The following is a 14,564-nucleotide window of genomic DNA, read 5'->3' as shown; positions in this document are numbered from 1 at the left end:
AGGGTGAGGACAGCGGAAGCAGGGCCTTCTCCAGAGTGGCCCCCGCAACCTGGAAGTCGCTTCCAAAGAGAGCTCAAACCAGCTCTGATCGGTTGGCCTGCAAGGCGTGGGAACACATTCCTGCGGGATCTAAGGCCTCCGTGAAGCTCTTCCAGCCCAACCTTGCTTTTCATTTGTTTTACTTCACGGTAGGGTTTTATTCAGCTTTTTGACGTGTAGCCACGACAAATATTGATTCTTCTGTTGAGTGGTATAGAAATGATTCTAAATAAGAAAGACCCTCTTTTTATGCCACACTTAACAACGTTCCTCCCTGCTGGATTACTTCGGCCCCATTTTCGGCTTCTTCCCAGCCCATTGACTGGCTTATTGAGCCGATCCCTTCCCAGTGGCTCTTCCCCGCCCCTCCCTCATTCATTGACTGAACTTTCTTGGGGGCTGCTAATAAATCTTCTTCCCTCTTCCACGCCCCCCCCTTCCCCGGCATCGCAATCGGCTCAGCAGCCCGGAAGAGGTTGCTGCTCCCGGCAGATTAGAGACACGTCCCATCTTCTCTCGTAATGCGCAGCGACATGAGATCTTCTCAGGCAGCTGCACGACTGGAATAAAAATCTGGGAGCAAAGAAAAGAGGGATGGCGTTTGTGAGAGAGATGGAAGGGGAGCGGCAAAACGAGCCAAGGACTCCAAGCAAGGTTCAGAGCGGCGTGCACCAGAGGATCCTGTCCCCGGCTGCCTTGAGTCCCCCATGCAGGGAGGAGAGCTGGTCTGGTGGTAGCCAGCAGGACTTGTCCCCTTTGCTAAGCAGGGTCCTCCCTGGTTGGCACTTGAATGGGAGACTCCATGTGAACCCTGGAAGATATTCTCCTTAGGGGAGCGGGCTGCTCTGGGAAGAGCATCTGCATGCAGAAAGTTCCCAGTTCCCTGCCTGGCAGCATCTCCGAGATAGGGCTGAGAGAGATTCGGAGAAGCTGCTGCCCGTCTGTGCAGACAATCCTGAGCTAGGTGGACCAAGGGTCTGACTCGGTATAAGGCAGCTTCCTGTATTCCTAACATGAAACCCAACAAGCCTCATTCATGGCTCAGGAGGGATTCGAACTCGACTCTTGCTGCGCCACGTCCAAACATTCTGTTCCCTAATGCTATTTGACCAGAGATGCAAAAGGAGAAAAATAACAGGTGCCATGGCTGTTGATGCCACCATCATTCGCCGTTCAGGTCTCTTAACGGCATTCATTCGTCTCCAGTCTGAAATCCCTCGTTCAGGCCTGGATCATCCTGTGTCCTCGGACAGCTTGGACTTCACCGCTTGGGGTTCAAATGAAAGCATCTTGAGCTCTGCAGGAGTGGAAGGCCAGGCTGCCTGCTTCCAGAGGCGAACAGGACAGCTTCCGCCTTCAGACAGGCTGGCGGGGAATTATGCATCTCTTAAGGCCTTGCAGAAAGATCCATATTGAAGTCTGTTCAAGTCTGTGCCTAAATAATAAGAAATTGCATGCTGGATTTAACCGGGCGTCGTTTTCGGGGGAAATATTATTTGCGCGGTGTGCATGCATTGGATCAGATAAGCTCATCCGACACAGTTTGGATGAATCATCCATCCAGGCGGTGGAGGGGGGAGAGGCAATGGACAGATGAGCCATTTCGGGCCGCCTCTAGCCTTGTGGCCGCTTGGGCTGGTTTGTGGCACAGGCCCTTTTTACAAGGGGGCTGTGCTTACGAAGCACAACACGGGGACCCTCCAGATACCGGCCCAGGGAGCCAAATGTCTCCCACGGCTTTAGGCAAATACTCCTGAGGGCCTGGAGCAGCGGCTCCCAGCTCAGTCTGGGGTCCCCCCGCCTTCCTCTTCTTGTATCCAAGAGGTGGCCAAACCCTTTCTTCCTGACCGCCCCCTCCCTTCTCTACCCATCCCTGCTGCTGAGATTGAAGTGTTTCCACCACGCGGCCGTTTTGTGCTCCCTCCGTTCATGCTCGGCTTCGAATCTTGTGGCCGTTCATTGTAACATCCCTCCTGCTATACAGACTCTGGAAAGGACTAAAAAACTGCTTTGCTGAAGATCAGAGAGGGTCTGAGAAGACCACAAGTCTAGCAGGCGACTCTGGGCCCTCACAAGCCAGGCATGAGTGAAGGTGACGGTCTTCCCTGCAGTAGCTGGTACTCAGAGATAGACTACCACTGGACAAGGAAGCCCCATTCAGCTTTTTTCCTTTTTTCTTTTTTTAGTCTCTTTCTTTTCGCACTGTCGTGCACTCTCTGGTTCTAGGTCCTCCTTCCTTCAAGCTTACAGCCACAATAGCTAGTCATAGCAACAGAACTTCTCTTGCTAGTTCACACAACTTCTTCCGCTCCAAGAAAATTTGCACCCTTCATTTGGACCCCTCGGGGAACTGGGAGGCTGTGCTCCTTGTAGCTTTGATGTGAACAGAGTCTGTGCCACAGAAACAGCACACGCACCCTTTCAGGGAATTAAGGGTTTTTAACAGAACTCATTATGGGCTGGTGATGCTACATTTTTCATTTCATGCCTTGTTAAAGAGAGACTCATTTCAGTGCATCCCAGCAGAGGATCTAATGAGAAATTAGTCAACTTTCATGCAATATTGTTTTTTTTTTAAAAATAGCAACATCCACTTTAAAATAGCAAGTCTCTATTCTCCTCCCCTTGACATGAATTCGATCACAACGTCATTTTCCTAAACAAAGCTCACAGAGATGTGACTTAAGATCAAGGAGGAGAGCTGGTCCTGTGGATGCAAGCATGAATTGGCCCCTTTGCTAAGCAGGGTCTGCCCTGGATTGCATTTGAATGGGAGACACAGTGGTCTGGTGGGCCACTGTGAGAAACAGGATGCTGGACTAGATGGGCCTTGGGCCTGATCCAGCAGAGCTGATCTTACATTCTTACGTGTGTGAGCACTGTAAGCTACTGTATTCCCCTCTGGGGATGGGGCCACTTCGGGAAGAGCATCTGCACACTTGCATGCAGAAGGTGCCAAGTTCCTTCCCTGGTGGCATCTCCAGATAGGGCTGAGCGAGACTCCTGCCTTCAACTCGGGAGAAGCCGCTGCCAGTCTGTGTGAAGACAATACTGAGCTAGATGGACTGTTGATCACTGCAATTGCCTTCTTCCGCACCTTTTCCAGTTCTACCCAGGGTCACCTTATTAAATTGATGGGCAGGAGATTTGCGGGGATTCTTCACATAACAGAAAACTAACCTGTGGAATTCACTGCCACCAGATGTGGCAATGACCACTGGCTTAGCTCTCAAGGGGAATTAGACCTGTCCTCCCTGAATTTGTCCAATTAATGGGGCTATTCACATGACTGTGGCTGGGTGGGTGGGCGGGCAGGTGGGGAGGGAAGGCAGGGTTCATCTTACCCCCCCCCCCCAGACAATCGCTCTTTACCCCTGCGGTGGCAAGCAGTGTGCCCACACAACCCGTGCTGGTCACTCTCTGCACTGCTGCTGGCGGTGCGGATCAACAGAGGCTGGGACCCGTAATCAACAGAGGGGACAGGAACTCTAGGCGTCCGTCTCTGTGTGATTCAGTTTCTTAAATGTTAACGGGTTATTAATGTGTTTTTATCTATTATGATTTTATCTTTTTATGAATTTTAAATGTGTCAGGTTTTATGTTTTAATTCTGGACACCGCCTAGAGATTTTTATCCTAGGCGGTATATAAATTCAATCAATCAATCCATCAATCAATCAATCACACAGAGACTGCAGCCAACCTGACCTTGGCTGCTTGTGAGAACAGCCTCAGTATCTATTAACCATGGCAGCAGCTAACTGCGATTTCAGCCCAAGGCAGCCAGTGGAACATATTTCAGGGGCCGAGCCATTTTCTGAGAGAGAGCCTGCTGACGGAGGCTGCGTCTTTCTCTCAACAGCTTCCCACCTCCATAAGAAATGGTTCCATTCCAAGGCCACCGATCTCCAGCCCTCTTTCCCCGCAGAGTTCACACACTCCGGCCGTTCCTTCTGGGCTGACCTGAGTCATCTAGAAAACCCAAAGGACTCAGCCAAGAGTCTCTACCCTCCATTCCTCGTGGCGATGGGCGCCTTGCTCAGCACCCGGCCCTTGTGAATGAGACCCGCTTCCCAGCCCAACAGCACTCCCGTCAAAATTTCCCCATCTGTCTGCTAACCGCCTGGTCGCTTCTCACACCATCCTGCTTCCTGTTTTGATTGGCAGCTTGGGGTGTTCTCCGGCTGATCCAGTTGAGAATTGGAGGAGGCAAAAAAGAAAAACTAATATAGCTAATTAAAAGGGTGGTGGTGGTGGTGGAGAATGAAGATGGCATCTCCATTCTTGCCATCCCGGACATGTGAGCCATTTCTGCTGAATGCCCAGAAATCAAGGAAGGCTGAATTGCTGTCATGGAGAGAAACACATTTCCTTGTCCCTCCATTTTGCTGAAATTCAGCCGTCAATGTTCATGAGAAGAGGCAAAATGGCTGTTTCACCATACTGGTCGGTTTCCCCTCCTTGAGTGGCACAAGCACCCAACGGGGTGAAAATAAACACACTTGCCCACACCAAAAAGGAGGCCGGAACTGGGGGTTGTCCTGTTCCAGGGGGAGGTCTGGGTTTCTGGAGGGAGAGATTCAGGCGGTGGGCAAGAGGCAGGCAAAGGGCTCAGGACCTTGGAGAGCTCCAAGCGCTTGAGCCCCACTGGACTGTAACCGACATTACAGAGCAGGAAGGAAGTCTTTCCAGCCAAGACCTGGAGTCCATTTATCTTGCAAAGTAGGTTCCTGGCAAAAGCCACCTAATGGCGCAGCGGGGAAGTAACTTGCCTAGGGAGCAAGAGGTTGTTGGTTCGAATCCCCGCTGGTCTGTTTCCCTGAAACTTATATTGGGCAGCAGCTGGGAAATGACTTGACTAGCAAGCAGAAGGTCGCCGGTTCGAATCCCCGCTGGTACTATATCGGGCAGCAGCGATATAGGAAGGTGCTGAAAGGCATCATCTCATAGTGCGCGGGAGATGGCAATGGGAAACCCCTCCTGCATTCTATCAGAGACAACCACAGGGCTCTGTGGCCGCCAGGAGTCGACACTGACTCGAGGGCACAACTTTATCAACTTAAGGTTGCTGGCTAGTTAGGGTGCTTGGCCCACCTGGAGATGCTTCTGTGGCTTAAAGGCCTGATTGAGCAGGCACGGCCTCAGATGGGGCCAGGGCCCTCCACCCCAACTGCCAAGTGCTCAAGGAACTCCTGTGACTCGAGGAGGGCAGAGCCGTCCTTATCCTTGGACCATGGTGAGGATGCTGGATCTGCCCCCATCTTTCCAGGGTAGGTGGTCCCAGCAGTGTGGGGATAGGTGCTTTCCACGGCTCCTTGTCTCCAAAGATGAGGTCGGCCCCAATCCTGGCATTTTCATTCCTGCAAAGGCCTGGTGTCCACTCCTTGCATGGTGAGCAGCACAGAACGAATCTGAGTACAACGAATATATATCTTCAACCAAAGTTCCAAAAGCGGTTTACAGAGATATAAATAAATAAATGAGATGGCTTCCTGCCCACAATCTAAAAAAGAAACATAAGATGGGCACCAGCCACAGCCACTGCAGGGATGCTGTGCTGGGGACGGATAGGGCCAGTTGCTCTCCCCCTGCTCAGCAGAGAGAATCGCCACTTTAAAAGGGGGCCTCTTTGCTCAGTTAGCAGGGGGACGCCCCATATTAGCTAGTGGGGAGCCTTCTTCTCTCTCCCCCCCGGCTGGCCACAGAGCTGGGGTCCCCCTCTTGCAAAAGAGGAGCAGAGACAGGGTGGGTTTTTAATTCTGGCGATACTCAACGTGTTCCTGAGCATGCCACAAATGGCTCGGCTCACTGCCTTGCGGGGAAGCTGCCAGTCTCGTCTGTGTTTGCCCGCTTTCCAATTAGCGCTTCCATCCTTGCCGGCTGTTTATGCAATTAATTGCAACCAGATTATGATTTAGTTCTTAAGAGTGACGAGACCAAGCGGGCCTTCCCAAGGAAATGGCAGCCTCTTCCCTCCCGCTCCCAGCAAGGAGAGCGCGGACACCTGCAGCTTTGGAGAGCGCCCAGGCCGTGTGGCTACAGGGGTTGCCACGTGGAGCTGAGCACAGCCTTCTGATTCCTCCCAGCAGCATCTGGCGCAGGTCTGGGGCTCACCCTGGGCACAGCAAGGGCCGTTGCTGGGGTGCCCTGCTTAAGGGGGGTTTGCCGTTCTCGTTCCGCTGCCATCAGGGGGGTGCAAAATCACCTCTGGAGCTGGCTGCAGATCTCTCCATGGTGAGACATTCCAGCCAAAACGCTAGATAGGAGAGCATTCACACCTCAGTTGACACGGTGCATGGATTTGTCCTTTCAATCACAGGTTTTGCATGTCGATCAGCGGTGCTCATACTTCTTACCTTGGGGAAAGCTTTCGCATTGACTTTCCGCCAAAAAGCTGCTATTGCAGTGTTGAACTGATGAGGCACGTAGGGAGCTGCCTTCTACTCAGTCAGGCCATCGTTGCATTTAGCTCAGTATTGTCAACACTGACTGGCAGCAGCTCTCCGAGGTTTCAGGCAGGAGTCTGTCCCAGGCCTACCAGGAGATGCTGCCAGGGAATGAACCTGGGACCTTCTGCATGCAAAGCAGATATTCTTCCACTGAGCTGCACACTCCTACTAAAGTCACACACACACACATGCACACACCCTATATCGCTGTCCAGTCTCCCATTTTCAGGGATAGGCGCCATGCTGCATTGCATCAGCCGCCAAGACGGTTGCTTTATGCGGCACTCAAGTTTCCTCACCAGGTCTCTCCATTGATGAACCGTTTGACATCCCAAGTGTGAGATTAGGCCTGGGGAGCGTTAAACTAAATTCGATCAAGCCATTTAAGTGATTTACTTAAGAAATTAAGAACTGGCCGTCTGGTCCATGGCAGAGTGGCTGCTATAAAAGGAGAAACAAAAAGACGTTGCTTTGACCACACTGACTCATGAAATTCGGCGCGTGAGCATTGAGGGCATTTTCTGCACAGCGCTGTTGGTTCTGCTGATTTGTGGCTTCCCCCCTGATCTGTATTCCCCAGGGAATAGAGGCAGGACTGTCACAAGTGAGGGCACAAGTCCATAGGGACGTAGGAAACGTCCGTCTGCTGAGCCAGACCCTTGGTCCACCTAGCTCATTATCGTTTACACTGACTGGCAGCAGCTTCTCCAAGGTTTCAGGCAGGAGTTTCTCTCCCAGCCCTACCTCAAGATGCTGCCAGGGTTGGAAACTGGGGTCTTCTGCATGCAAAGCAGATGCTCTTCCACTGAGCCACAGACCCATCCGCATAAGGGAACTCCCTTTCAGAGCTCGCATATAGTCACCCATCCCTTTGCAAACCAAGGTGGCCCCTGCTTAGCAAAAGGGGCCATTTGTACTGGATACTGCAAGACCAGCTCTCCACCCCAGTCCAAATGTTTGGGATGATCAAAAGGTAAAGTGTGCCGAGGGGTACCACAGGGCTCCGTGGGTAGCAGGAGTCGAAATTGACCTGACGACGTCACACTTTACTATTGCCAGCTCCCGCGCAGTGTGAGATGAGGCCTTTCAGCATCTTCCTATAAGTGTTTCCCATAGTCTGGGAAACAGGCCAGTGGGGATTTGAGCCGGCAACCTTCTGCTAGCTAGTCAAGTCATTTCCCCGCTGTGCCGTTAGGTGGCTATTTGGCACAAAAATTAGTCCAGTGGGTGGTTTCTTTCCCTCCCTTTCCCTCCCTTGAAAGCTAAGGGGGGCTTTCTGTATAGACACACACCTCTCGCAGGGGCATCATTAAGGGGGGGTCCATGGGGCGCACACACACCCCTGCAGTGAATTGCTCAGAGCCCCGAATCACATCAGCTCCCTCCCTCTTCCCTGGCCTCTTCCAAGAAGAAAGGCCAGCCACAGAGGCGTGGCCCGCACAGAGCAGGGCAGATTGCGCCTGGCTTCCTCTCCTGCCACAGCCACCTTCAGAGGTGCTGCATTGGGAGACTGGAGACTTTGTAAAAAACATGCACGCTTATTCTTGGGGAGGGCGAGGGATCCAAAGTGGGGCTGTGGGCCTGAGCCCCAGATCTTGTCAGCACCTAGCGGCAACGCCCCTGTTCCTCCCAAGGCCGCCTCCCGAGCCAACCAGCAGGGCCTCTCTCATGCGGCGTCTGGGCTGGCACAGTGAGAAAATGGGCTGTGCAATCGAGTAGCCCCATTCAGATCTGCTGGAGAATGCCAACCCCACAGACCCACCCAGCACACTTTGGACCTTTGCAATGCTGGGCCCTTACAAGGCATCATTGCCTCTCTTTTTCTTGCAAATGAGAATACTCTGGCTTTGTGACATTTCCACATGAAGGTGTGTGTATGGGGGGGGGTTGGCTTCCCCCCCCACCCCCCACCCCCGCCAGCATTGCTTCTCATGACCTTCAGCGCCTCCTTTGTGCAAAAGGGCTTTGTTACCGCACCCGCCGAATATTCCAGGCTTCAGAACAGAACGTTCAAAGGCATTTAAACCGTAGCTGAACCAAGTAAACAATCATCAGGCTGGGCGGGGGGGGGGGGGCTGGCATTCACATGGGTTAAATGGCCCTGAATTATCCCCAAATTTCAGATTTTGCATCACGAGCAGGTGGGGAAGGCGGGCCGGCTGCCGTGGGGTGGCGTTTTGCCCCTCTCTTTGTTTGGCTTTGGATAAAGTAAGAGGAACCGTCGGTGCGGGGAGTTCAAGTCCTCCTTCACCAGATGGAGGTGGTTTTGCGAAACACAAGACTTGACAAACGTGCCTTCATGCAGGAGATGTGCTGGCCGCAAGGCCTGGGAGAGGCCGCAGGGGGGTCCTCCTTCCTTCTTGGGGGGCTGGCGGGAGTTCTGCTCGGAATGCTGCCTCCCCTCAGGCAATCTGTTGAATGCAAGCTTGGAGACTTTTCTGTCTACCGATTTGGCAGGCATTGGAGATCTCCGGTTTGGCAAGCCTTTCTGGGACGGATTCCCACCCGAAGGCACACGCCAACCATCGTTTGCCATATGGTGACTCATTGCATCCTAACCCGCGTGTTGCAAAAGGCCCCTTAGGGTCATTATTGATTGACGAAGTGCCGTCAAGTTGGTGTCGACTCTTAGTGACCACATCGATAGATTCTCTCCAGGATGATCTGCCTTCCACTTGGCCTTGAAGGTCTCTCAGTGGTGCATTCATACATGTGGTGCATTTATTTATACATTTTATATCCCGTTCTTCCTCCAAAGAGCCCAGAGCAGTGTAGTACATACTTGGGTTTCTCCTCACAACAACCCTGTGAAGTAGGCTAGGCTGAGAGAGAAGTGACTGGCCCAGAGTCACCCAGCAAGTCTCATGGCTGAATGGGGATTTGAACTCGGGTCTCCCCAGTCCTAGTCCAAACACTCTAACCACTACACCACGCTGCCCCTTAAAGACTTCTCCATACCCTCAGCTCAACTTCGGGGGCCTTGATCTGTGCTCTCCCACCCACTGAAGGGGAGGAGAGCGGGTCTTGCGGTAGTGAGTGTGAATTACCCCCTTCTCGGCCCTCTCTTGGAGATGCTGCCAGGGAGGGAACTTGGGACCTTCTGTTCTTCCCAGAGTGGCAGCTCCATCTCCCGAGGGGAATATCTTACAGTGCTGCTCACACTTCTAGTCTCCCATTCATTTGCAACATGGGTGGACCCTGCTTAGCGATGGGGACAAGTCATGCTTGCGACCAGAAGACCGGCTCTCCTCTCCATGTTGTGTTCCATTTTGCCACGGAGCTTATGACAAATAATGATGCCGCTAGATTGTTTTGTAGTCTGCAGGACATGTGTTTCCTTTGCAAAGAAAATGTGCCCCAGGTGGTTTTAAGTTGGGTCCTGGCCTTGGCGAAATAAACCGTGCCAACTCACGGTGTAGCCTCATAGGAGAAAAGGAAGCCAGAAAACAGAGCTGTCCGGCCCGTAATTGCTTCCGCTCAGTGGGGTGGCCGAAAGGTGCTTGCTCGTCGATCCCATTAGTCAGTCACACGTGGAAGGATCCCCAGAGGAACACCCGAGGGCAGAGAGGTTAGGCGATTAGATGCACAGGGTCATTCCACCGGCAAGGCCTCCAGAATCCTGCTTGGGGCAGTGCGTCTGACCTTTGGTTGGCTAATGAGGGAGAAGGAGAGGGAAAATCCTGCTCCCTGTTACCAGAAAGCTATAAAGGGCCATGATGTGGCTCAAATTAGGGGGTGAGGTGTGCAGTTCTTATCAACGACTCCATTACCTTCACAATTCACACCCTGACTGTTGTGCTCCAGCATAGACACACGAAGACCTCCCAGGTCCTGCCCATGGTGCATTTGTTAATCCATCCCCGGATGGTCCTGGTCCTGTTTGCTGCAGTTCCACAGTGTAGGCTCACATACAGTTTGTCACCCCTGATTAGCTCAAAGCCCCCTGCGTCGCTGCCTCCTCCTCCCTAACAGCTTGCATTCTGTTTTCTGCATGTGCCTCTATTTGTTCTACATCTGTCCTTGTTAACATCGTCCTTGAGGCAAACTCCAAAGCTGCCCCTTCTGAATAGCTTCTCGGCTGGAGGGCCACATGGGAATATCTTGGCAGAAGCTCAGAGCTGCTCACCTTTCTTCCGAGGACATTTTTCATTGTGAAAACGCTGGCACGCTAAAGAAAGCGGATGACAGGCGAGAGAATGATCCTTTCTACCGAGTGGCATTTCAGCACCACATGGTTGGGACTCAGTGTGCAAATGTCCCAGGGAGTGGGAGGGAGGGGTTTTTTGTACCTGCCATTCAAAGCCATTTCCTGTCTAAATAGGAAACCTAGGCACTGCTTTCTGCATTTAGCCAGAGCCAAAATCTCTCCCACCCTCAGGACGCAGAGCGATGCTCCGTGATTCTTGTCCAAAAATAAATCTGTATTTCATACCAATTAATCTCTTTGGCACACGTTGCAGTGATTAATCTGCCCTAGATTTGCCTTAACATGAAAACTTTATAGGTTTCATTAAGAGCCGAATCTCCCTAATCAAAAACCCGTCGGTTGCTTTCTCAAAAGGAAGCAAGAGGTCAGCTTAATTAGGCTTATCTCCCAGTGTGGCTGGTGGCAGCATCAACCCAGTAATCAATCTTGTTTCCCCCCAAAGTAAAGTAAACATGTTTGTGGTAGAAAAGGAAGGAAATTGTGCTGGGCTTTTCAAGTATTTTGGAGAAGCAAAGACCCTCCCCCATATAAAGCATGGTGCAAAACAACCAACACCCTAACTTCCCCTCTCCCATTTCTGATCAATCTCATCAGCAGATTAGCAGGAATCTCTTTCTTTTGAAAGGGAGGAGGGGTATAAAATTTTAAAGTAAATAATTGTACAAGTCCATGCTCAATATTTTTGTACTTTAAAAAAAAGTAGTCCATGTTGCTCTTCTGTTGGGGGTGGGGTGAGAAGTTATAAAGGAGGCCATTCTTTCTTTTCTTGACTTAGCCTGGAATGTGCAAGCTTTAGAGTTGTGCAGAGCTCCACATCAGGAACAACGAGACGGGAGCAGCATCTTGGGCACGTGTGCATGCACATGGATGGCAAGCTGGGTTCATAACACGATTGCCAATAATGGGCCTCTTAGAAAGCGGGGGGAAATTGCATTGGTGATAATGAGCTCTTTACGAAAGACTGCTTATCAGGTGGCTGGTAATAAGATTGGGTTTTACATAACATTCAGCATTTGCAAATAGGATATTAATAGAGACTGTTGTGGGCCTGTCAGGTCTTGAATTAAACCATCGGCTGTTGCGTTTTGGGAAAACGAGGGATTTGAGAGCTAAAGCAGATACCCTGGTAAGTGGAGATGAACAGAGAGGTTGGAGAGAAAGCAAACCCTCCATGGCATGCTGGACCAAGAGAACATGAATCCTGTGATGCAGCTATATCAAGAGCCTCCGTGTGTTTTAAGCCTTTGCCCCCTGCCTTTCTGTTACAGGTGGGAATCCTGGGGAGAAGTTAGATCCATCTAGACCCTCACCATTCCATGCTGATGGACTCCCAAATACCACCCTTCTCCGAGAGAACCTGGAGCCCAGGTACAACGCCATGGAGGGTCTTGTGCCATCAACAGATAACATATTGGATTATCTGACGGATCGAAGGACCTCGTCTCCAAAGGAAGTCCTCCCAGACCCAACAGCTCCCCCTTCCGCCAACGCGAGACAAATGCCACTTCCCAAGAAGAAGCCGCCATCTTCTCCCAAACAAGGAAATGCAGCCAAGAAACACCAGAGACTCCGAACGACCACAGCGGCAGCCCAGTCCGGCCTCACAAGCTCAGGGCCGATCGCCACAGAGAATCTTCACGGCCTGGAGGAGGCCATGGTCGCTCTGGGTGGGGAAGAGAAACCCACCGTACCCGAGCTGAGCTTGTGGGGGGGCAGAAAAGGCAGCCATGGAATAACCAGTCATTCCCCGCTCCAAATCTCACCTTTCACCACCCACACGGTGACTCTCCAGACACCTTCTCAAAGTCCAGGGTCAAAAGAAATACTCGGCATAGCCCTACATGGGGAGGAAATCAGGACTGTGGTCAACAAGAAAGCCAAGAGCAGAGAAGGCGAGGCCGGGAGGAGATCTTTCTCTCAGGAGAGCCGGGGAACTATCACTTCCACCATCATCACGACCACCGTGATTACCACCGAGCAAACGCCAAGTAAGCCATGTCATGTCTGGACTGGGTCAGGGAGGGTTTGAAGGCGGTCGTCCAGGGTGTCCAACCCCCAACTCTTTAATCGTAGCAACACCCAAAATGCCCTCTCTCTTGACGTGGCCATTAGAATCCCTGACCTGCAGCAACTCAGATGTAGGTTTGCCCCTGTGTTCAGGTGGCCAGCCGAAAGGGTTGGTCTGGAGCCTGCAGGAATCGATGCCTGTCCCCAGCTGACCCTGGAGATGTTCATGGCTGGATGTTGCAGGAAAGACTCAAAAGGGTATCAAGGGAAAACGTCTCCTGGCTAGCTTTAGACACAGCTGGCTATACAGGTCATCTCAGTAGATGGCTTGTAGGGTGCGATAGATAATTGCTCCGTTTAAAAACAGGATCGTCCCTGGAAGGCTGCAGTCTGTTTTCTGAGTGCACCAATTTGTCTTCAGCACTACCATTTTCAGAGCATTCAGAGCCTGGCCTATGCCAAGAAGAGGAGAGCTGGTTGTGTGGCAGCAACGTGAATTGTTCCCTTTGCTAGGCAGGGACTGCCCTAGTTTGCTTTTGAATGGGAGACTACATGCATGAGCCCTGTAAGCTAGTCCTTTTAGGGGATGGGGACACTCCAGGAAGAGCACCTGGCTGCTTGCATGCAGAAGGTCCCAAGTTCCCTCCCTGGCAGCATCTCCAAGAGAGGGCTGAGAGAGAGACTCCTGGCTGCAACCTGGGAGAAGCCGCTGCCAGTCTGTGCAGACAATCCTGAGCTAGATGGACCAAGGGTCTGATTCGGCATAAGGCAGCTTCCTCTGTTCCTATGTGTGCCAGCAGTGCTCTGTTCCAATCTCAACTGCACATTTGACGCACATCCTGCCAAAGGAGTTCCAGCGTCCTTTATAGATTCCGTGCATTTGCCATGATGCAGGTTAGGGGCTCGCCATATCGCTCAGCATTATGAGCCAGGAGGGCTCCACTCCAGGGCCAGCAGCCCCCGAGGAAGCAGTGGCCTATCGAGGGGAGGGAACATCGCTGAGTGGAAAGGTCCCTGTTTTGAATCCCAGGCTCCAGTTAAAAAGGATCTGGTAGCAAGAGATGGGGAAGGCCCTTCTCTGTCTGAAACCCGGCCATTCTCACCTCCTTTGGACTTTAGAATGTGCTCCCTGTTGAAATTAGAGCCTCCCCATCTCTGGCAACTTTTGAAAAGGTGCGGAAGACACATTTATTCACCCAGGCTTTTCATTAGATTCATTGTCTTAATATTTTAATGTTGGGTTTTAAATGATTTTATTGTTAATGATTTTAATTGTTTAAATGCTTTTGATTGTTAATGGATCTTAATTGCTTTTATTTTGATGTAAACCACCCTGAGCCATTTTTGGAAGGGCTGTATATCAAATGAATGAATGAATGAACGAATGAAGGGACTTATAGTCAGACTCGGGAGAATTGCATTTTCATGGAGGGGAAACCCTCTTCAGTTTTAGCGTGCATATTCCTGGATCATTTCAGAGTATGGTGGATTGACACGGAATCTCTTTCCAGTTCTCTGTGGCGTGAATTTCTATGAGCCAGACGGGTACATCGACTCGACCGATTACCCTCCGCTGCCTCGCGGTAACTTCCTGGAATGCACGTACAACGTGACGGTCTACACCGGATATGGGGTGGAGCTGCAGGTAAGACGCCAACGGGGCCCACCTGGGCCAGCCCTGCTCTGGTCCTGAGGGCGGACCCAAGAGCCCCCTGCCCAGGGTAAGTTGCACAGTGATGGCATTGCCCACACTCAGGACGATTCTGAATTGAAGACGAGCCCCTTAAGAAGTAGAGGTTAGAGATAGGTGATACCTATATTTACTCAAAAGGAAGAGGATTCTGAATGTAAGATGAGCTCCGG

General features: G+C 51.6%; 1 protein-coding gene across 2 annotated transcripts in view; it reads left to right on the top strand.

Annotated features, from left to right (window-relative positions):
- The window catches only part of SEZ6L (seizure related 6 homolog like), a 62,998-nt gene that overhangs the window by 24,127 nt on the left and 24,307 nt on the right, over window positions 1-14,564 (top strand). For both annotated transcript variants that reach the window (XM_053279946.1, XM_053279945.1), the window contains exons 2-3: window positions 11,963-12,682; window positions 14,213-14,346. In XM_053279946.1, coding sequence (XP_053135921.1) covers window positions 11,963-12,682; window positions 14,213-14,346 — 854 coding nt within the window. The remainder of the gene's footprint in view (window positions 1-11,962; window positions 12,683-14,212; window positions 14,347-14,564) is intronic.

This window comes from Hemicordylus capensis, chromosome 15 (assembly GCF_027244095.1).
Source record: "Hemicordylus capensis ecotype Gifberg chromosome 15, rHemCap1.1.pri, whole genome shotgun sequence".
In the NCBI taxonomy this organism is placed as follows: domain Eukaryota; kingdom Metazoa; phylum Chordata; class Lepidosauria; order Squamata; family Cordylidae; genus Hemicordylus; species Hemicordylus capensis.
The sequence above is the reverse complement of the archived record's forward strand: the minus strand, read 5'-3'. Positions and strand labels throughout refer to the sequence as shown.